This window comes from Microchirus variegatus (assembly GCF_963457635.1).
Source record: "Microchirus variegatus genome assembly, chromosome: 3".
Taxonomy (NCBI): Eukaryota; Metazoa; Chordata; class Actinopteri; order Pleuronectiformes; family Soleidae; genus Microchirus; species Microchirus variegatus.
In genome coordinates this window covers 24,110,443-24,133,532 of record NC_139804.1, presented here as the reverse complement: position 1 = coordinate 24,133,532, position 23,090 = coordinate 24,110,443, and the positions used below count along the sequence as shown (strand labels likewise).

At 42.2% G+C, this 23,090-nt stretch overlaps 2 protein-coding genes across 2 annotated transcripts; one reads left to right on the top strand and one right to left on the bottom strand.

Annotated features, from left to right (window-relative positions):
• Positions 1–8,946: 8,946 nt before the first annotated feature.
• c5ar1 (complement C5a receptor 1) lies at positions 8,947–10,384 on the top strand (the record flags this gene model as incomplete). The annotated part of the gene is made up of 1 exon (XM_083886905.1): positions 8,947–10,384. One exon carries the CDS (start codon positions 8,947–8,949, stop codon positions 9,994–9,996), a length of 1,050 nt encoding a protein of 349 aa, XP_083743031.1. The 3' UTR covers positions 9,997–10,384.
• Positions 10,385–12,317: 1,933 nt separating this feature from the next.
• On the bottom strand, positions 12,318–22,080 carry LOC310924751 (dapper homolog 3-like; the record flags this gene model as incomplete). The annotated part of the gene is made up of 4 exons (XM_083886575.1): positions 12,318–13,801; positions 14,735–14,845; positions 15,196–15,328; positions 21,850–22,080. The coding sequence occupies 4 exons, from the start codon at positions 22,078–22,080 to the stop codon at positions 12,318–12,320; spliced, it is 1,959 nt and encodes a 652-aa protein (XP_083742701.1).
• Between the last annotated feature and the right edge of the window lie 1,010 nt (positions 22,081–23,090).

The following is a 23,090-nucleotide window of genomic DNA, read 5'->3' as shown; positions in this document are numbered from 1 at the left end:
GCCACAGTTAATCTGATCAGCATCCCTTCTGTTGTTCCTGCTGAACTATTTAAAAAGAGCTGGTGGGCAAAAGAGCCAACATTTCATATAACTGGTGGAGAATAGGATACACTTTAAATAAAGTCCTTTTTAAATGTCAGGAGACAGGAGGTTTAAAAAAAAAGAAATTATATAACTGCCCTCTCCTCTAATATTTTACATTCAATTTATTATTATTATTGTTTTAAATTGCATATGTGTTTCACATGAGGTATGTGCCACGCCCAGTAAGCCTACAGAGACCTATTTACCAGATACATTAGTCCAACTGTTTGGTCTTAGAGAGCTGATATAAAATACTTTTTGTTTTACTTATTTATTTATTTTTTACCTGAGGGAGAAACATTGTCTCCACGGCGCGCGAAATATGACATGACTTGAACGTCAGATGATGAGCACGTCTGTGAATCACAACAAACAGCTGAAATATGTTAATCATATCACCGTTTGACAGCTTTGCAGATTTTTAAGGTCAGGGATTTATACACAGGATTACATGATTACATGGCAACACGTGACCACACAATACAACACATAAAAAAAAAAGCACATGCAATCACATCTATGGAAGTATCCTGGGGTTTGTAAAGAGTTTGTTTTACCTGTTGCTGTCTTGCAGGAGAGTGCTGCAAAATGTTAGAGATGAGCAGAGACACAGAGCAAAGTTGCTCTCCTGGTTTGTTGTAGGAACCTGTTCATTGAGTTCTTCATCCTGTTGTTTCAAAGCCAGAGGGAATTTCTGAAAGATAAATAAATAAAAATGCAAAAATGCTTTCCGTTAGTGTGTGTGTCTTTTTGTGTTGAGTATTTTTGGTTATTTCAAACTTGATAAACTTGATAAAAACTATCTAATGTCTGCACTGGCAAACTGAAGATTGAGTCTCATTGTTGATATAGATTCTGTGAATCCCCGTTTACTGAGAAATAATTAGGTTTATGCCTCGGTAATTGTTTTCAACCATTAACAGTCACAGAGCTGAATGTGTTTTGATTCTAATATGAAGTATATGACGAAAGACATAAGACGACCGTGAACCATGCATATATTAAATGTTTAAAACAGAGATATCTGAGATAACTTGATGTAGTACTGCTGCACTAATAAATGGCGTGATAAAGCAGAATTAGTGAGTCGGTTAAAAGCAGAAGTAATTATTTCCACAGACTCAGTTGTGGTGCTTTGGCCTCTGGTTGTGAGAAGGTGTGTCAAACAGGAATTGTGTCCTTGCTATATTATTTGTGAGTAGGTGAACTGCCCCGATCATACTGCATGTGCACACACTTTTTCCTTTCACTTGACAGTACAATTCTGCAGAAACAGGAAACGCGCCATGAAAAAAACACTGTTTCCTCTTTATCTATCTAGATAGATAGATAAAGAGGAAACAGTATGTTTCTATCTAGATAGATAGATAGATAGACAGACAGACAGACCCCGCCCCATCCATGAGACCTTGATCCCTGGGCTAATTCCATGAATCGCCCAAATCTAAATCCACTCATGGAGCAGCAACACACAGTCGAAAAATAAGAGGGAGGGAAAGCGAGACAAGCTGACAGATGTTGGAGAATATAGAAGGTAAGTTGTTAATAAAAAAATGTCTGTGATTATTTTGTGAGAAGTTATAGTCCTTTGGTTGAGCTTCCATCAACAGTTTGAGCCATGTGCCAACTGTGTGCCCCGTATGTGTTTCCTCACAGATGCACCAAACGACCCAGTGTGCCAGCTCATCAGAGTAGACCGTCAAGCCTGGCTGACGTCACCCACCCAGGCTCTGTAATCGAAAGAGACGCTAATCCAAAGCCTGGCAGTGGGGTGGGCTGGGACAGGGAGGGGTATTGAGAGAGACACGAGGAAGGAAGTGGGATACACAGGAGACTGGTGAGTGTATGTCGGCTGTGGGCAAGCAAGCAGACTGATCTGGACGAGTGACATGGTCCCGTTCTGACTGTAAAAGGACACCAGACACAACTCTATACCTCCTGATCGTCTTCTAAAGGTTTGGACAACTCTGAGGGTTCAAGCAACCCACAAACCAGGCTTCGCCCTGGAGGCCCCAAGCCTCACTGAGGGCTCTGCAGAAGGGGAGGGCTGTGGGAGCTGCTCATCTCCTTCTGCACCCCCACTCGAGTCACCTCCACTCATCGTGGAGGAGCAGAGCTTCGCCACTGTGGACCTGTGCCAAGATGGAGAATACCTCTATCTGACTGCACCTGAGGGGTAAGAGGACATGGGAGTGTGTGTGTGTGTGTGTGTGTGTGTGTGTGTGTGTGTGTGTGTGGTGAGCTGTAATGTTTCTTCATAGTTTCATCCACCCTCTTTCATAAGGTGCATTTAAAAACAACGTGTCGCAAGAGCACGTTCTCAGAGCCACATCCTCCTGATGGCTCTGATAATAGCTCAGCTGTCAACACCCAGGTGCGCATTTCGCTGATCATATAGCTTGGGGTTGTAACATTATATTCACTGTTTTATGCACAGCATTTCTAAATAAGAAAACAGAGCGCGGCGCACAAACAAAGACTGACTGTTGACTGAGCTGCAGTGTGCAGGTGTTCACAGGCAGTGTATATGGGTGGGATTACATGGAGGTTAAGCTTCTTCATCATAATAGCTGCTGAAAGTTTCCATCCCAGGTGGCACACACACAGCTTATCGTGCCACGTTTGTCAGCAGCATAATATCAGAAATTGAACTGTAGCAGGGCCGTGCACTCGCTCACAAGTGGGTCAAATTTTTTTTTTAAAAAATGACAGATTCCTCCTAAAGCTGATCTTGTTAAGATGAGAACAGGGTGTCCTCGTTTTAGCTGTTGTGCAAACTGACTTAGTGTTTCTTCTTCATAATAAATGAAGTCAAACATGTTGATGAGAAACGGTATTCCTGAAACTTGCCAAAGTGAAATGTCATTTATGGTCAATTCAATGTGAGCGAGTGGAAAAGAAGGTGACGGTGATGATGGTATCTAAGGGTAATGACCCTAAACCTGGTATCTAACCCTAACCCTAACCCTTACCCTAACCCTAACTCTTACCCTATTTATACATTTCCTGTTTGACGTCCACTCTCTCTCCGTCAATGAGGTGGTGAGATACATTTTATTTCAAAAACAACATTGTGATGACATGTTGATATTGCAAAGACAGATCTTCACAACTTAAAGAGCTTTTGGAGGGTGAGAACTTGGTTTTGGTTGAGGTTAGGTGGTTTGGGGTTAGGCATGGTGAAGGTTTTTGGGGCTAATGAATGCATTATGTCTTTGAGAGTCCTCACAGCTATAGACACATGTGAACTGTGTGTGTGTGTGTGTGTGTACTTGCACATACATCTAAAGTACTAAAAAACGCACGCTGTGCAAAAATTTGTGTGTGTGCAAGAGTCATGGAGATAAGATCAACAATGTTCTTTCAGTGGGTTTTACAGATCTCAAAAACAAATCATTTGAGCAAAGCATGAAGAGACAGAGGCGCATGTGTTGTACGCTGATGTCAGTAAACGACAAGTAAAAATGCACCATGATTGGTACTTAAACAGAGTGAGAAAACGCTACACAGAGGGGGAAAGGAGAGGGGGCAGGAGGGAAGGATGAAAAGAGGATTCAGGCAGAGCCTCAGTTCTACTTAATCCCCCTGTTAGCTCTTGTAGAGACTTTAAATAGAATGAGTTCAGATATGGACGCAGGCGTGTGCTTCTGTCTGAAACAGTTGATGACCACTTGATGCAGTGCAGGGTTGATATAGATTGCAGGATCAGCTGAAAGACAACACGCGGGACTTTGGTTTGTATAGGTGATGAAAAAAAAATGGCTCTGATGTAACACAGAGGCTCATAGGTTTTTGTTAAAGCAGCACATTGATTCAGTCAGACTGAAATATGAGCATCAAAGGATTTCATCATTCATGGTATCAAACCTTATTTTAGCGCTGTTCTAATCCAGGTTTGCATTTCAGCATGTTTGTCTCTTGCTTACTGGCCATAAAATGTAAGACCAACCAAAAGCTAGAAACTGATGATTTGGATGATGTGATTTCACAGTAAAACTGAATATTAAGCTGTGGATCTCAATTCTGCGTGAAACTTTTGTGACACAAGCTGTGACAAACTGTGAAATCTACTATGGGATTTCCCCCCCAAATCAACACAGGATCTATCCCCCCCCCCCCCCCCCCCCCCGAAATATGAGATAAAACAAAATAATCCCCCCAAACCAGCACATTCTGAAAAATGTTATCACAATGTTGTTACTGTCATAGTAAAATCTATTTCTAAAGGGGATTTCTGTGAGTTTTCGCAACAGTTTCCACATGTAAAGAATAAGTACATATAGAGCTGGCAAACTCGGCCTTTAGAAATAACGTTTTTAATGGTTTAAAAGCTTTTAACTGTAAAACAAAACTATGGCTTAACAATATGGCTAAATATTCTTGAATTTATTATAAGAATCACTGTTTCAAATCATTGGTGAATGATAATTGTGATAGCCTTGGTGATAGTAAATGATGAATTATTTGTGGTTATGTGGCTTATTCTACTATAAAAGCCTGAAACACTACAAACATCCTATATACATGACACTTAGTTAAGATAGCACAGCGTTTTTACCTATCCTGTCAAATAAATAAAAAAATAAAAAATTAGAGAGTGAATGTCACCCATCCATGTTTATGAAGCGCCCGTGCTGAGAATTGGATCTGTACGTGTTTCTAGGTTCTGTTCTCTCATTATATCCACATTCTGTTTCTGCAGAGCGACAACGGAGCTGAGCAGTCAGGACCCAAACTGTGAAGACATGTCAAGGACAGATGAGAGATTGCCATTCCAGGTGTGTTCCATCATGACCAGACTCTCATTATTGAGCATTTTGTTGTTTACTTACCAATCCAGTTAGAGTTAATGAAAGATGAATACAGGTTTTTCAGAGATTGCTGAACAAATGGGACATAAGTGCTGAAACAATCAAGAATTTTAAAACCATTGAGACACAATACATGTTCAATGTTCACCTGTTTAAAAACAACAATATAGGCTGCTTGCTTTGAATTCATTGAAAAATAATAGCAAGAGTGGAGCATTTTGCTTTTCCCTGACTGAAAGTCAGTGTGGCTTTCCTACTGAATTCACATTCTGCTCTCTCCGACCTTCTCCTTCAGATCTTCCCTGACCCCATTGAGATCGTCCTGGGTCCAGAGACGTCCTTGAACAGCCCAGAGCAGGAACTTGGGAGAGAACGTCTCCCCTCCATTGTGGTGGAACCCACAGAGGTGAGTGAGGTGGAGAGTGGAGAGCTGCGCTGGCCTCCAGAGAACTTGGACCTGGAGGACGACGACGAGGACCTGTTCTTGGAGCAGTGCATCCCCCCGGCTAATATTGCAGAGTGGGGAGAGGAGGAAGAAGAGGAGGAGGAGGAGGAAGAGGAAACATCAGTTATACTGAACCAGCACCAAGGCTTGACGCTCATTGGTGAGCTGAACATGTTTTTATACTCTTTATAGTCACTCACCATATATGTGAACTAAACTGTCCATACTGTGTGTCTTTCACCAACAGAAAAACCCTGTGTAATTACAGCAGACGTATGATTTTTTTCCACAGTAAAATACACACAACAAAAGGTTAAATTAAAAGGAAAAGGACAGAAAGAGGAAGTCCTTGGACATTATGTGGAGCATCCGCTTTACATTTACATGTTCAAATTAAGAAAGGGGAATCTGAAATGCAGTGTTCAGCAAGATGGAAAAGCCATTCTAATCTTAACATTGAATTTCCTTCTGCAAGTGAGATATTTAGGAAGATGAAGCTCTTCTGACTGGCAAGTGTAAGTCTATGTTTGAAATGAAACAGAGTGGTTTTTTGTTGTTGTTTTTTTTGTCATGCAGGTGAACAGTTGTGCATCTTGTAATCATGGTCTGTCACTGAAGGACACAGGTTTGACAGTTCAACCGAACTTCACAGTGACTTCAGAAGTGAGGATTTTCAGGCCAAAAAATAATTATTAAAGTGTTGAAAACTGATGTACTGATGTAGGGTGCAAGAGTTCCAAAGAGGTTTCAACATGTTGTGAAAAATGTGTTTCGGAGCATGTAAATGATCTGAATGGACTTCCAATGAACTTAATCAATTTACTTTAATTTGTTTGGAAGTCCATGCTAAATTCTTACAGCAAATGCCTTTTGAATCGTCTTATATTTTTAGTCGCCAAAATGCTATTTGTCTTTAGAATACATTCAGAATATACACTAGAAAACACAGTACTGGGAAACCGAACTGTCTGTGAGGTCAGTATTTTGTCGGCACATTGCCACCACAAGCCCTGATTATCAAGAATCATACCCACTTAGTTTCTGTGGCATACTGTTACGAACCGTGTGTGTGTGTGTGTGTGTGTGTGTGTGTGTGTGTGTGTGTGTGTGTGTGTGTGTGTGTGTGTGTGTTCTTGTATTTCTGCTTTGTGAGGACCAAAAATCCATACAGGGTGAGGACATTATGGCTGATCTTTTAAAGGGCTTTTTGGGGTGAGGGGTGGTTGGGTGGTTTTAGGGTTAGAATTGGATTTAGGTTATGGTAAGCGTTAGGGTTAGGTATTTAGTTATATTTAGTATGAATGCTGCACAAACGTGTGTGTGTGTGTGTGTGTGTGTGTGTGATTTGTGGTTAAAAATGTAGGAATTCAGGGCATTTTGTGAAAGTGAGGACATTTTGGCTTGTTCTTACATTCTGTCACACACACAAGTAGTAAGTAGTATGGGTTAAAACTTAGGGTTAGGGTTAGGGAGTGGGACTGGTTTCTGCCCAACTAACTTGGAACTTGGAATTAAAACTTGAAAATGAAAAAAAGGAAAAATTCATGCATCTGCACAAAATACAGTTATATTAAAAAATATGCACAAGCAAAGGGACTTATTTTGTACCACTAGGGGAATTTGGGTCTATTGATGGCTCTTCTTGCTGATGATCAAAAACCATAAAAATCACCAATATAATATTTACTTTGTGTGAAAGAGCAGCAATTTACCTACGAAATTGATGTGAATATTAGAAACTCAGTTGTGTCTTAAAGTTAATATGTGTTAAAGAAACAAAACAAACAAAAAAACACTTATGTATTACACATATGGGTTCTGCATGATAGAGTAAAAAGTACTGTGGTGTTTTAAATGTTTCACAAACACAAAGTAAAGAGGGCGTGTGTCTTATTTTTTTTTTTACACAGACCTTCAGTCGGACGCCTTTCGAGATGACACCCCCACGCTTCCACCGAACAGCACTTCAGCCTTCAACTGACTCAACCCGGCTATACCTCGGATGACTCAAGAGGAAGCATCCTGATCATGTTTGAGAACAAAACGTAGCAGATGTAGCAACCGAGATTAGGCAAAGTGTGAACTAAAAAAACAAACAAAAAACAACGTTAATACAAACACAACACAAATGTTAGACACTAAAACACAAACGCACATGCCAACTGTTGCCAATTGTGAATTCATACTTTGAGTTGTATTACAGTGAAAGAAGGCAAACGTTCCCACACACACTGAAGTCGTATCGCTCACTGACGTTGGGAATAATTGAGCAACACTACGTCTTTGCTGTGTGATTATTTTTAAACTTGTGGGGAACCTTTTGCTGACATTGTGTTTCATTTCCCTCGTCGTTTCCTAATTTTTAAGGGCTCACAGATGACATAGGGTAAAGAGGGCATCCTAGCAAGGTCAAGAAAAAGCTTTTGTTCATTATCTATTCATTATCTCTCTCCCTCTGTCTGATTCAGACAGACACCAGTAATTAAATGTCTTCATTAAAGATCAGCATTTTATCCCATTTATTGGCTGTTCCTTGATTCAACCCATGTTGTTTTAGATTTTTTTTAAAGACGTCATTTTTAATCATAAGGCAGACGACTCATCATGCGTTGCGTGAATGACAAATGACGACTGATGCTTGAACATTTTGTCCCCAACTTTACTGTAATGCTTAATCACCATAAAAGGAAGGGCAGCTCTATTTATATGTCATTACAACAGTCGTAGACACAAGTAAGACTGATAAAAATGTGTAATAATACTGTTTTGTGAGTAGCCTGATTTGTGAATAATTTATATAAATGGAAAAAAGTTGTTAAAATAAATAAATTATAAAGTTTTCTGGACTTTCACTTTATTTTACGTTAAGGAGGTACTCTTATATAAGATGAATCACAAACCATATGCAGACTTTCATATCTTAGTATGAGTATTATGAAAAACATTTAAATTTGCAATAATTACAAGGAAGGTGAAAGATGCAAAAATACAGATGCATTGAATATATAAGCAAAACTACACGGTTCTAATTGCTGCAGTCTACTGAGACCACACTAAGCTACAACTAGTCGAAATAAATTAAGTTTAACAGTAAAAACCAGCAACTTGATTGATTGCAATTAGAAGGATATATATCAACGCATATTTTAAATATGAAAATGTATTGCTGAGGATGTTTTGCTTTAACTTCTTAATAAAAACGTCTTGTCAAGAGGAATCTGTGTGTGAGGGTTTGTAGGTGTGTGCATGAAGGATGGGCTTATGTAAGACACATTTAAAGCAGAACAGCCCTGTGTTTTCCTGTTACAAGTGTGAGTGCAACTTTAACCGACCGCTGAGCATGTAAGTTCAAACATTACCAAATTTCAGTAATTACTTTGTCAGGTGGTTTAAACATAATCAACTTGATTTGTAAAAAAAAAATGTCCATGCATACATTTGACATTGGCATTTATTCATGATTTGACTTATATTTATTATTTTTTTGGCAGTTATTTGTTATTAAAATGAGATGAAAATTAGACTATAATCTATTGTCAGTTGTTCATATGATGTAATTTAAACAGGTTGCAATTCTGTATTCTAAATCTACAGCTCTCCCAAATAATGGATTTGGATTTGGACTTTGGATTGGACTTGGATTCATATCCCTATGACGATAATTACACTTTCCCTATAATTGACATTGAGCCACCAAAGATTCAACCAATCCAGATAGTTGCTCTGGTCTTCTATGGCCTTGTGGTCCTGCTGGGTGTCCCCGGGAACGCTGTGGTGGTGTGGGTGACGCAGTTTTGCATGCCCCGCTCTGTCACTTCAGTGTGGTTCCTCAACCTTGCCCTGGCTGACCTCCTGTGCTGCCTGTCCCTCCCTCTGCTCATGGTCCCTTTAGCACACGATGATCACTGGCACTTTGGTGCACTGGCCTGCAGGCTGGTGAAGGGCCTGTTTTACCTGGTGATGTACTGCAGCGTCCTGCAGCTGGTTTTGATCAGCGTGGATCGCTGGTTGATGGTCAGCAAGCCCGTCTGGTGCCAGAACAACAGACGACCAAAGCAGGCCGCCTATGGCTGTGTTGCCGTCTGGTGCCTGTCCCTGATTATCAGCATCCCCCAGTTTGTCTACACCAAGGAGATCAAAGCAGGCGAAGAGAAGCGAGAGTGTCTGACGGTGCACTCTGTCGTCAGTGCCTGGGCCATCGCGTCCTTCCAGTTCATTGTGGGATTCTTGCTCCCATTCATTGTGATTGTTATCTGTCACTTGGTGGTGTACGGGAGAACACAGAGGGGACTGACACGAGGTCGGACCCGTTCCAAGCGGACACTGAGGATCATCATTGCTGTGGTGCTGAGCTTCTTCCTGTGCTGGCTCCCTCTGTACATTGTGGACTTCCTTACGTTGATAACTCCTCGGGTTTCTCCTCACAGTCCCAAGCTTTACCTGGCACGGGTTTTAGCAATCTGCCTCGCATACTTCAACAGTTGCCTCAACCCTCTGCTGTACGTGTGTCTGGGCCGAAGCTTCAAAGACAGCATGAACCGATCCCTTCGCAGCATGCTCCACTTCATCAGCGAGGACACGCAGGCAGGCAGGAACACCATTGCTACGACTGATACCAAAAGCTCGAGCACAGGAAAGGAGATTACTACAATCTGATGGTGTATTAACTTTGATATATCAACTATAGTCTCACATTAGTCCTGCAGTGTAAAGTTCAGATTCACACATATTGGTCAGTTAGGACACATCATATGCTGTTATGCAGTGTTTTGTGGTAAGAATCTTGCTCAGTGACTCAAAAATAAGGAAGCTAATGTGTGTCCTTCTGTTTTTTTGTTCCCCAATGACAGCTCTGATCTGCAGCTCTGACCACAAGAGGGAGCCACATGCAAAAAATGCTGGGCCTCTTGACTGGCAGTCATAGTTTTTTGTGTGTTTTAGTCTCACAGAGCCCAAAGGCAATAGATACAGGAAACAGAAGAGATTACACAGATTTAAACTGAGATTATACAAGCTCTAGTTGGTTTGTTAGTTTGGTTTTTGAACAATCCTGCTGTAAATGTATGATTATTATTTTTTTTACCTTGTCAGCATATTATGTTATATTAATAAGAATAAATAAAAAAACTATAAAACTGTGTTGATGTACTAAAATTCAGAGTGACATTGCCTTTATTTAAAAACTACATTCATTCCAAACAAGGCCACATGATGGCATAATACAAAATAACAAACATACACTGTGGAGTAGTGGGAGCAATGCTTTCTCACAACAAGAAGGTCACCGGATCGAATCGTGGGTCATTTAAGGGCCTTTCTGTGTAGAGTTTGCATGTTCTCCCCGTCTGTGTGCATTTTTTCTTCGGGTTCTCTGGTTTCCTCCCACAGAATATAAACATGCAGATTTAGGGATTAGTCAAATTGGACACTCTGCCGTTTTTCCACTATATACCGTATTTTATACACTGCAGTACCGCCTTGGCTCGACTTGCATGAAATAGACATGACTTTGTTTTACACGCAACACAAGCAGTTGTTTTCTATGTACTGAATCATTAGACTCAGTTAATTAAAAAGATTTTTCCAGTACTTGACCGGAGCACAGACTCCATCTGACAGTCACGCGATCGCAGGCTTTTCAGCAGTGCTGTCGCTCATTACACCAGATTCCTCTGTAAAATTATGATATTTTAAACATTTCCTTGCAAAATGTTGGAGATTAACCCATGTTTTCAGGATTGTTAAGTCTTTTTAACTGATCTACAGTTTGGCATTGTTCGCTTTGATTCTCGTGCCTCTTCCTGTGACGGCGATCTGACCAATCAGTGCACGGCTGTCTAACAGCGGCACGCATAGTATCAGCAGGTAGTAAAAAAGTACTATCGCTAATGAAAAAGCAAAATAACCGTGCCGTGCTGAGGCGAGTGGAGTGGAAACACGCCATAAATTGACTATAGGCGTGGGCGTGAGAGTGGATGATAGTTTGTCTCTATGTGGCCCTGTGATGGACTGGCAACCTGTCCAGAGAGTACCCCGCCTATTACCCTGTGTCAGCTAGGCTTGGCAATAACTCCCCCCACAACCATGTGAAGGATAGAGCGGTAGAAGATGAGCGAGTGAGTGAGTGAGTGAATAAAAAAAACAAAAAAAAACTAGTGTGTTGATGTTCTAAAATTAAGAGTGACATTGCCTTTATTTAAAAACTACATTCATTCCAAACAAGGCCACATGACGGCATATACAAAAAAAGAAACATACATATTTACACTGTGGAGTTGTGGCTAGCAATGTTGCCTCACAGCAAGAAGGTCACCGATCACCGGATCGAGTCCCAACCTTTCTGTGTGGAGTTTGCATGTTCTCCCTGTGTGCACGTGGGTTTTCTCCAGGTTCTCCAACAACCGTAGGTGTGAGTGTGAGAGGGAATGGCTGTGCGTCTCTATATGTTGGCCCTGTGATGGACCGGCGACCTGTCCAAGGTGAACCCATCCTTTCGCCAGCTGGGATTGGCTCCAGGCGACCATCATGTGGAGTATAAAGCGGTAGATAATGAGCGAGTGAGTGGTGCTTTAGCAAAAATGAAAACATTGAACAATGAATTCCTCAGTCAAGTGAGCTGATAAGGTCTCTGTGTGGCCAAATCTACGCTGTCTGAATGAATCAACCAGAAATCTATAGTTGTATGAACACAACTGATATAAAAGTGTCAGTGTGATCCATGTCCATGAGTGTACCTGGGCATTGTATCCGTGTATAGCAGGATAATCTGCATTAGTCTAATAACTGATGTATGGAGAAATGACATCACTGCAGACAGCAGGACTTGAATCTTGTCTCTCAATATACACATACTGTAAATGGAGGTAGGTAGAGTAGAAAGAGTTAGATCGCGTCCATTTTGATAACGAACAAAAGCAACAGCCACAACGTTGCTGTGAAAATGGCTCAATTCCCTGGTAAAGGTGATGGGTTTGTCCTCATACAGTGGTCATGACTTTGAGGGACCCTGAGCGGAATCTGAGGATCTTCTTCTTGAGAGCATGAGAGGCTTTGATCTTGACAAAGGCTTTTGGTTGAGTGGGGGCGTTGGCCGCGGCCTGCGGTGAAGGCGACGATGAGGAGGAAGTCGAAACGAAGCGAGGCGGCAGCTGCTGTGGCCATACCAGCCCCCCACTCTCATCTGAGTCGCTGGACAGTGAGCTGGAGGCTGGGGAATACACCTCACTCATGCTGGACTCGGACTCAATGGGGGCAGGACCAGCGTAGCCCTCCTCTCCCTGACAGAGAGGTGCTCTCTCCTGAAAGTCTGAGTGCCAGCGTTCAGTTTGCTGCTGCTGCTGCTGGTCCTGTGTTTGGGAATGGAGACTTGAGTGACCATGGTGAGCTTTTCGAGTTGGTCGTCTATGTGCCTGCACTGCACGGGTCTCGCCTTCGTCCTGGCTGAGCTCCTGGTTTGAGCACCAGCGTTGACCTACACTGTGGCTGTTGCTGCCAACCTGTGGTCCAGCAACCTGGCCTTGGTTCTGTTCTCTGCCTTGGTGCCTCTCTGTGGTGCTGTATCTGCGCTCAGGCAGCACTCGCTGGCTCAGGAGACTGTTTTCTGACTGGGAGCGATTGGTTTTACTGCTTGATTTCTTGGATTTCTGTCGCTCGTTGTGGCTCTTTTTGGAAGTTCTAGACTTGGAGGTGGGGTGGTCAGGAGACGCAGCCGCTCGCCTGGGTTTAGGCTGCTCGAGGTTGTAGTGTCTGGGTGAGCGAACAGGAGCATGGCTGGCTTGTCCAGGGATAAACTGAGCACTTACTAAATTGTGCTTGTGATGAATAGGGGGTTGAAGATGTAGATAATGCTGGGGGGATGCAGGTTCACAACAAAGGTCAAGAGCCCCAACACCACATTTGGGGTCCAGGGAGGGCAGAGGTGATGGTAGCCTCCCAGCCAGGGAGTGTGGCCTGGACTGGGGGTAGGGCAGAGCCAGATAACAGTCCTCCTCCAAAGATGGGGCCTCTCCTCCACAGGCCTCCCCCTCTAGTTGGTCACAACCCCAGCTCTGGCTCAAAAGGTCAATATGGCGGTGTAGCTGGAGGTCAGGGAGGCGTTGCTCTGTCGTAAGAGATGGGGTTCTCCTGTGTAGTGAGTTGTGTCCAGAGGCACTGCAATATGGGAGGTCAGGGCTCAGGGTGGTGCGAGGCTGACATGGTCGTGGTGAGAGGGTGTGACGCTGGATGAGACTCAGGATGTAGTTCTCAACTCTTAAAGCCTGCTGGTAGTCCTCCTCAGTGACCTGCTCCTCCAAGGGCTGCCAGGCTTGGTTGGACATGCTGGGGTCCACCTGCCAGGAGTCCAGTGCTGAGCCCTCCTCAGCGATGCCCTCCAGAGGCGGGTAAGGGGCAGAGAAAGATCGGGGTAGAGTGGTGTGCACAACTGGCATATCCACCTCTCCGTTCAACATGACAGGGTCTCCTAATGACAGAAAACCAATATTTATATCAGTTAGAACATTGGACACAACACACGATATAAACACACTCCTCTGTTTGGTAAATGCAAGACCATATTACAAATATGCTGTATTCAAACACAACAAGGTCAGCATGTTCTGTAAATGACATGTACTGTACGTCATGATTACAAGTTCACAGGCCACTTGGTATTGACAACTTGGTATTGGGTCAAAGTATCCAGCTGAAGGTGACCCTGCTGTTTTACTTTCAATTAACCCTTAGAATCTAAAGCATTTCGGCTGTTTTTTTCCATTACTATGTTTAAACGTACAGCATACACAGAGGGTATAAGAATGTGTAATATAGAGAGTCTTATATCCTTTTTTTCAGCACAACCTATAGGAAATCTGATGAAAATGACTAACTATACAAACACACCTGAGCAAAAACTACTCAAAATGTTTAAAATCGGATTGATTTAGTTCAATCTGGATATATGTCACAGTTCAAAGTTCACTTGGCTTGTTTTTATGAACTAAAAGAAAAGAAAAACGGTTTATTTATTAATTATTGCTACTTTATATCACTACTAAAAATGCGAAATCTTGAATCAACAACACATAAGAAGACGAAAAATCCCTGCATTTTTTAAAGCCTGAATATTTGACCTATAAACACACACATAGCTATGACATAGCTCCAAAATGACTCTGTGCCCGCCCTTCTCCTCCTGGTCTGGTAACGTGAGGTAAACATTATAATACATGTGTGTTTGCATTGGTGACGGCCTAAAATTAGACACAGCCAGTCACCGGTTGAACGTCTTGGATGAATAATAAATCTACCATGTTTTATTTTCATTTTTTAAAAATGTATAAAAAGAACAAGAATAGAAGAAAGCATGTTGTGATTTAATCAGAGGGTATACAGTATACAGTGTAGCCTTTCTTACCCACAGACTTTGGCCTGTCATTGGTGTAACTCCAGGAAGAGGCGGTCTCTGTGGGCTCAGTGGAGAAAGATCTTCCTCTTGGTGACTGACCCTCACTTGACTCATAGAAACCTACATGCAATTACAGAGGAAGAGTGGCAGAGAGAGAGAGAGAGAGTGAGATGACTCTCCCATTTATTACAACCCACTGATTGTTCCAGTCGTCTAAAAATACGCTGCTCCATGCAGACGGTGTCTCACCACATTTCACCAACAGAGCACAAAAACAAAATTACAAGCAACTGGAGCATAAAATAACAATACGAGCAGAGGAAAATTACAAACTCTATGCAGGTAGGTTACACATAAACATAAAGAGAAACATGACTTCTGTTGTATAAAGCAAGAGTTTCATGCAAAAAGTCTGTGTTGGAAGTGAGTAAATTACAAAGTGCTCATTTTGAAAGTCATGTGTTAAGTACCAGAGCTCGGCCGGCTGTCGCCCGTGTCTCCTTGAGCTCCATCATAACATCCGTCGTCTGTGTCGATCCTCAGCTCTCCCACCTGCTGTTCCAGTGCCTGCATCAGGCCCCATGGGGAACTCTGAAGAGCACTCTGAAACACACACAAGTACACACACGCAGACTCAGATCGCTTTCTTGATGTCGTGTTTGATTGCACTGCGCTGGGAATAGACGCCTTCACAGAGGGCAAGCGATTTCAACAACAAAGCAACATTTTGACATGGGTTATTTTGGCGAAATGCTTCAGGCAGACGCAGAGGTTTCAATCCTTTATTGCTCGTTTCTCCAGCTGCACCTGCTCTGACTGTGTTTTTTAAGGTGTATTATTATCAGTCAGCTATTGACATAAGATCTTAGATTTGTATTCATACTGTATAAGTGTCTTGTGTTTATGCATAAATGCATCTATTTCTACCAGGGGTGGGAATCACAGGATATCTCTCTACATCAGGGGTGTCAAGCTCATTTTCACTGAGGGCCACATCAGCATAATGGTTGCCCTCAAAGGGCCAGATGTAACTGTAGGACAGAATAAATGTAACTAAATGTAAACGCATCCTCAGAAAAAGATCTTGAAGCACGGGCTATTTCTTCAGCCACAATAAATCTAGCTTTCACTGCTGCATCGTTTTTGGTTATTTGGCAGTTTGTCTTTTAATTCTTTGACAATTTGTTGTTTTTCTTGAAGGCTAACTTTGGCATACTTGGCTCCTTGTTTGGTGTCAAAATGCCAACGTAGATGCGATCTTTCTCTTTCTGGACATTTTGAGATCATTTGTGGATATTTCAATCTCAATTTCATTCGTCGCATGATGCATATACAATGATACACCGCAAACTAGTGGCGGGATGCCGTCACTTCACGAGTAATACAATCGCCATGTATTGTGGGAAATGTAGTTTATGGTCAACACACGTCTTAAAGCACCATAGACCTCGTAGGCCACATAAAATTTTGACTCATCCGTAATTTGTACAACACAATATCATTTAAGGATGATAAAATAATTATTTTGCCCAAACTCAAAAAAATCATAATACTTAATCAGCATAATAACATGACAAGACAGCAACTGTCATTTCAATTTGTGCAAGGATTTTTTTTCTACCTTTCTCTCAGCCAATGTGGATGAAAAAAAAAAGATAAAACCACAGCTCAGATGGAAACTCTGCTTCACTATTTACTCAAATAAACATGTGGTTATCACGGGTCATCACTCAAGTGCATCTTTACACAATCCATATCTGTCAGTGGGCTCTCTTACGTAAGAAAGCTTAGAGAGGAAGCAGTCAGTTTGGTAATGAATAATTCAAGGGTGAGTGAAGGGTGGGGGGGGGGGGTTCTCTCATGGGACTGTAAGTGGTGTGGGGCAAAGGCGCATACACACACTTGCACAGTATGGTCAAATTGGTCGATTTGTCTTATCATACTGTATTTGCAGTAGCAACTTTTTGGGCCGTTGAACGCTTGCAGCACCGTAAACTATCATCATAATGCTCTTTTAATACAGTAAGTAAGTAAAAGAAAGGGTCTACTTTGTTATGCAGAAGATTTGTAAGATATTCCAAAGGAACCTGCTGAAATATGATCAATATATCAATATATTTTTCCTCGCAGCCAAAGTGAGAATGTTATATAATATTATTATTATTATTATTCTTATTATTATTAATATAAAGTTTTTACCAATTTTTTTTGCACTTCACCCAATATGTCAGACCAATGTTTCTGCAGCGTGTTGTTTTGATTTAGATAATGCACTTAATATTCACCGTACATACGGCTCAGAAACACGGCTCAGAGTTGCAGGAACACACGGACTTCATTACCATACGTTGAACATGTTCTCATTACGGTGACACTTTCTTCGCCTCTCGTGATGGAGCACCTGTCAGTCTCCATACGTCCGTGTGTCTCTCTCACTTTAACACTGGTGCCTATGGAAATGTACAGAGATCCAACTGATGGGTAATCACCAGGAAGTGCAGTTTGTCACACTGCCGAGCAGTCGTCTCAACTATGTCTGCAACAAGCCTGGAGGGACAACAACGTTAAAGCAAAAATATACGACACAGCCTCCAGGAGGGCGACTCCACTGGTTGCAAAAAGACCTTTGTTCAAATGGAAGTTTACGGGAAAAAGAACCTACTTCTTCTCACTGGATTTCTAATGTCAGTTACCATTTCCTGAGGAGTTAATGAATGCACTAGTTTCAGCTCTTCAATTTTGTAAATTATGTTCCTATTTAGAGGAAAATGGACAATAAAGTATGAGTGGACACCAATGTGACTACCAACAGCTGATATCGTCCAATAGGAGACTGTTCAAATCTAAAAATTGCAAAACCTCAACATGTCACAGATCAGGAGCTCCGATTTTAATTGTTGATGTCACGTAAAAACTTGGAGGCAGAAGATGGCAGTCTCAATAAGGCAAGTCCCTTGTCCAAAGTTATTTTAAGGCTAGAAAAACCAAACAAATTTAATTTTAAAGTGATGATTATTACACGTATACGAACATATACGTCTGGGTAGTATATTCGTCCTGGCAATAACACCTCTTAAATTTACACACTGGACCTTTAAATGGGAAAACTGATGAGCCCTGACTCCTTTGTACTGCAGACGAAATGAGGTCATAATGCAAATACTGCCGAGAGGCAATTGACCCGAGCTAACCTATGCTTCCTACATAACTTCACCACAAACACTGTCGTTTCTTTTGTCCCGACAAAGGTGCTCATTGTGTTACTATAAACAAAGCATTAGTGAGGCGACATCAATGGAAACAAAGAGTGAGCAGCTTTGTCTTAGGTCGTGGTGCGGGCTTGAGAAATCACTGGGAGGAGGCGGAGGAGGGACTACTGGAAATCAATTAATCAATGATGATGTTCCACACAATCGATTGCTTGCTGCGTCTTTTTCGGCCATGCCTGCCACTGAGCATGCGCCCCAAGAAGCAATAGTGTGTCTCATTTCATTACAGTGCTGCAGGAAACACAATAAAAATGTGGGAAAAAAAACCCCACAACCAATGAAAAAGAATTAGACATTGGGTGGCGTGGCTTATGGGACGCTTCAGGGAATATTGTGCAGACTGGTCTTTGATTGCACTCTATTATTAATAGTCTCCGACTGGTTGCCTGACACTGCACACTGTGTCATTTCTGTTTAACTGCGTCCTCCGCAGGAGCCTGATGGGGGATGGGGGAAGACACAGAGGACACGTTGCAGCCACCCTCACCTAGACGTTATGCTGTTAAACAGTGGGTGTACAACACACTGGCTCCTACAATGAAACAGAATGACCTGCAAGTGAATCCAGGACAGTATAATGTTTGATTTCTTCCTGTTATCACCTGTTAGATCATGCGCAGCAGCTGATGAGTGCAGATGAAAATAAAGGAAGGAAAGCGAACACACTTGTGATTCTGTTATCTGTCTACAAGACAAGGGAGGAGATAAAGATCTTGGCTGCTGTAAAGAGGACTTTGAGGTGTAGCCACACACACAGAAGGACACAGGAATATATGGAACAGCACACATGAGGCATCCAGGCGCACTGCTGGACCGTCTATAATTAAAGCACCGTTGTGACTGACTCCACTCAGAAGAGGACGGTGGAAGGCCAGAAAACACATACGGATACTTTGATTAATTATTTTAATGAGGTAAATCACATTTTAATGGCAATTTCTGATTTTCTAGACAGAGGTTGGATTTGCACACACAGCTGCACACAGTGTTTACATAATAATCATGTGTGGCTTAATAAGCTAATGGTGACTCTGTCCTTCTTACACTGTAACTTGTAAGTAGGGCGGCTAAAGGGAACAGTGGTTCACTCACACTTGTGTCTGACGTCTATGGGACAAGATTGAAGTCTCATGCGTTGTCTGCAGTTTGTAAATGTGCACTGGACAACCTAGTTTCTCCGTGTGTGCATTTATTACAATTCAGAAGCTCATATCCCCAGTACCAATGTGCACAAAGAAGGCAAATATTAATTTTTTCTCTCTCCTTCTCCACACTGTTGTAGCAGAACAAAGCAGAGGAAACCACCTAGTGATCCGTTTGGCTGATCTACCACCGCTGTGCAGACTCGCAGCTTTGTGCGCCCGCTAATGATGTGCTGCTGTTTTGACACAAGGACACACGTCGTGGTCGATGACGACCCAGTGGCTCAGCGAAGGCACAAAACAATAGTAGAAGCCTATAAGGAACACAGGGACACTCGCATGCTTTCATGCACAGATCCTGTCCCCGTGATGGATTTTCTGTAAATCCACTCACTGTTATTGAATCAATCATAATAAAAAAAAGTAAGCTGAAAAATCAATCAATCAATCTGAATCAAAATGCACAAACTACACAACTGCAACATGTACATATTCATAGTTTTCGATGTTGCACTCTAATATCATATTCCTGATTCTCTGTGTAGCTGTGGAGTATGTTCTTTCATTAATACTTTGTTAATGTTTTTGAGTTTCATATACGTGTATATATATACGTTTATATACATATACATATATACACACACATATATATATATATATATATATATATATATATATATATATATATATATATATATATATATATATATATATATATATACACACACACATATATTCATATATACAGACATATATATACACACACATATATACATACATACACATATATGTATATATACATATATATAGAACTGTGCTGATATAGACATTCCCAGTTTGGAGATCAATACATTTCGTCTCTGTCTATGAATGAGTTCATTGGTAATATTGGATTAAGACACAATTATAACACCACAGCATGGTTGTAGTTTGGATGTTATATAATTCATATATCCTGCTCATCTTCTGTGTCCACACACACACACACACACACACACACACACACACACACACACACACACACACACACACACACACACACACACACACACACACACACACAGCAGGGAGCAGAGAGAGGGAAGTGAGAGCTTCATGCTTTCCCAGCTGCTGCGTGGCCCCACAGCTGTCAACACCTCCAACACTGTCTGTCTGGGGCCAAATTCATGTTCAAGGCAGCTCCACGGACGCACACGCAGTTTTTTGGAGACTTTCACCTGACAATCTCAGGCTCAGGTGTTGTGCACGGATACTGTGCGTTAGAGTCAATGTGAGACTTTAATTTCAGTCCTGCAGGGCAAACAAAATATCCTCTTAGGAATTTCCCCACCGTGTAATTACTCACACGCTCGTGGGGGGAGCAGAGCAGTTAATAAACATCGATCTGCAGACGCGTTACTCAGAAAATGAAAACAGGGAACATATTTTGCCCTGCGGGGAAACGTCGTGTCACTTCTCCTGTTGGCTGTCATTGTGCGTGGATGGAGCGCGTTGACAGCTCCGCCAACAACAGTGGACGGTGGATTCAAAACTGCTGCGTGTGGCTCACTGGAAACACTTGACCCGAGAGTGTGGGTTTTGTGAGCATCTTTGTTCTCCATCATGTGTCATCATGTCTCCAGTCCACGAGCTCAGATGGCGCAGACTCATTAAGGCAAAGATAAATAGTGTCCATATATTGCCAAATATCCAGAGTACAAGGCCACCGATGCGCCTTAACCTCTCACTGGGGCCTCGGCTGGCATCATTAGTATTCTGCTCCATATGCGCCTATTGTTGAGCCGCCGTCGGAGGAGAGGGAAGGAGGGAGGAGGGAGGAGAGGAGGGAGGAGAGGAGGCGGCTGATTTAATTTCTTTCTCACGTCTTTAATAACTGCTTCCTATGTAGCAATGTTGAGACACTTTCGCGCAAAAGCAGCAGCCAAACAAAAACACGAGGACACCAACCACATCCAAGAATAAAGTAATGATGTATAACAGATAAAGTACAAATACAGACTATAATAAACCTAACCAGTTTAGAGTTTGCTCACTGGTGTGTAAAACTGCTGCTGTATAAATTCTTTCATACAGGAACTTTCATTAATCTCGGTCATCCCACTGTTTCATTCTCATGTTAATGTTGGCACCGCTGCTGCGCCTCACTGGAACATATTGGTCGCAACTTGGATTGAGCTCCGGCGAAGAAAGGCGCAAGATAATTATGACATAAAAATGTTGGCGTGCAACGGCAACATCCAAGGAGAGGGAATCATTCACTCCTTTATGATGTGCAGAGAACACAAATGCGAGCTTGTTAAGTAGTAAAAGCTACAAAAGTGCGTGATGAGGGAACAATGGGCCATTAAAGAGTGGGTTTGTGCCACAAACGGCGGCTGCTCCACCCCCTGATTTCGTTACCCACAGGCATAAATCTCAGCCTGAAGCGCGGAGACGCACCACATCCTTTCACGGAACGAGCCTATTAATCAAGTTGAGTTACTTTTTTTTGCAGATAGAGGTCACATCCACACAAAAGGGCGCAGCCCGCACCAAGAGTCCACGCAACGGTCAAGCAGATTACAATGAGGATACGCTTAGGTATTCAAAACTATGTCGGGCTGCTGTGATACATGATGCAAGGGGGGGGTAAAGCAGGGTTCATCATCACAGGGGTGGGGTGAAGATGGTGTGAAGTAAATATGCTGGAATCCAGTCAACATTAAGTTCTTACCAGTTGACGCCTGAGTGTCAAGTTTTCCTGTCCCCAGCTGCTGAAACACGCCAGCTCTCCCGTGGATCTGTGCTGGGACAGCGGCTCCCCCAGAGACAGCGCTCCCAGCACAAGACACTCCTGCCTCTGCTTGCGGAGCTCCAGCTCACACAGTCCGGCCAGACTCGCCTCCAGACGCTCTTTGGTCCGACTGCGCTCCACAGTCAGCGGGAAGGAGAACGCGCGGTGCATGCCCTCCGCGAATTCCAGGAATACCTGCTGCAATAATAATTATTATATTTTCTATATATTTTTTTTAAGTTGTCCAATTGGCCCAGATTTACGAGGGCACTCTCCCGCTACACAGGGCCATGCTGCATCTCATTCCCTGTGATGGTGTGGTTGCCTTGGAGCGGCATGCTTTCCCCAGAACGTTTTATGCGCTATACATTTTCTGTTTCGCAGCTGTCAAACGCAGCAGAGCTCCGCCCTCTGCGACCAGGCACGACGAGAAAAGTGGGGAGTCAGTCACATCCACAATCCACTCTGCACATTCACACTCAGCCTTGATTGGATGAGAGAGGCCAACAGGGTAACGCTGTCCCATCCCCCTTGATTCATGGCAGTGACGCGTCGACCTCACCCATCCTCTTCCAATCTTGGCCTGCGACTAATGGTAGAACTTGTCAGTGGCAAAAAATAATGGTGTTTTATTACCATGAAGGATTTACAGACACCATGAAGGAGCAGAGCAAAGGATATTCTACAATAATTAGATTTAACCTGTGGAAAAAAGCAAAACATGTGAAATGGATCCAGATATCAGACAGGAATGAGGACACAATGTAGAGTGCAACATTACATTTACATTTTTTTTAAATGTATTTATAAGTTCTGATTGGTAGCACTTATTATATTACTTGAATGCATTATTGTATTACTTAGTGTTATTTGGCAAATAAACTGAATTCATTTTTATACCAAATCTGGGCCGGCTCACTGGGCTTCTCTGAGAAGGACAGTCAACCACTAAAATTATTTTTCTGTTCAAAAATGCAAGTAAATAATTATAATGTGACATCTTAATCAATAAATAATAGTATGCTTTAATGTTTTTTTTTTTTTTTTTTTAATAAAAGTAAACCTCATTTCAGTCAAAGAGCTTCTACATACTGGTCCATTAACCATTACAGAAACATGAAAAAATTATTTTGATCATTAGCAAAGCTGTTAATTTAGGGCAGCCATGGTAAATACATTTA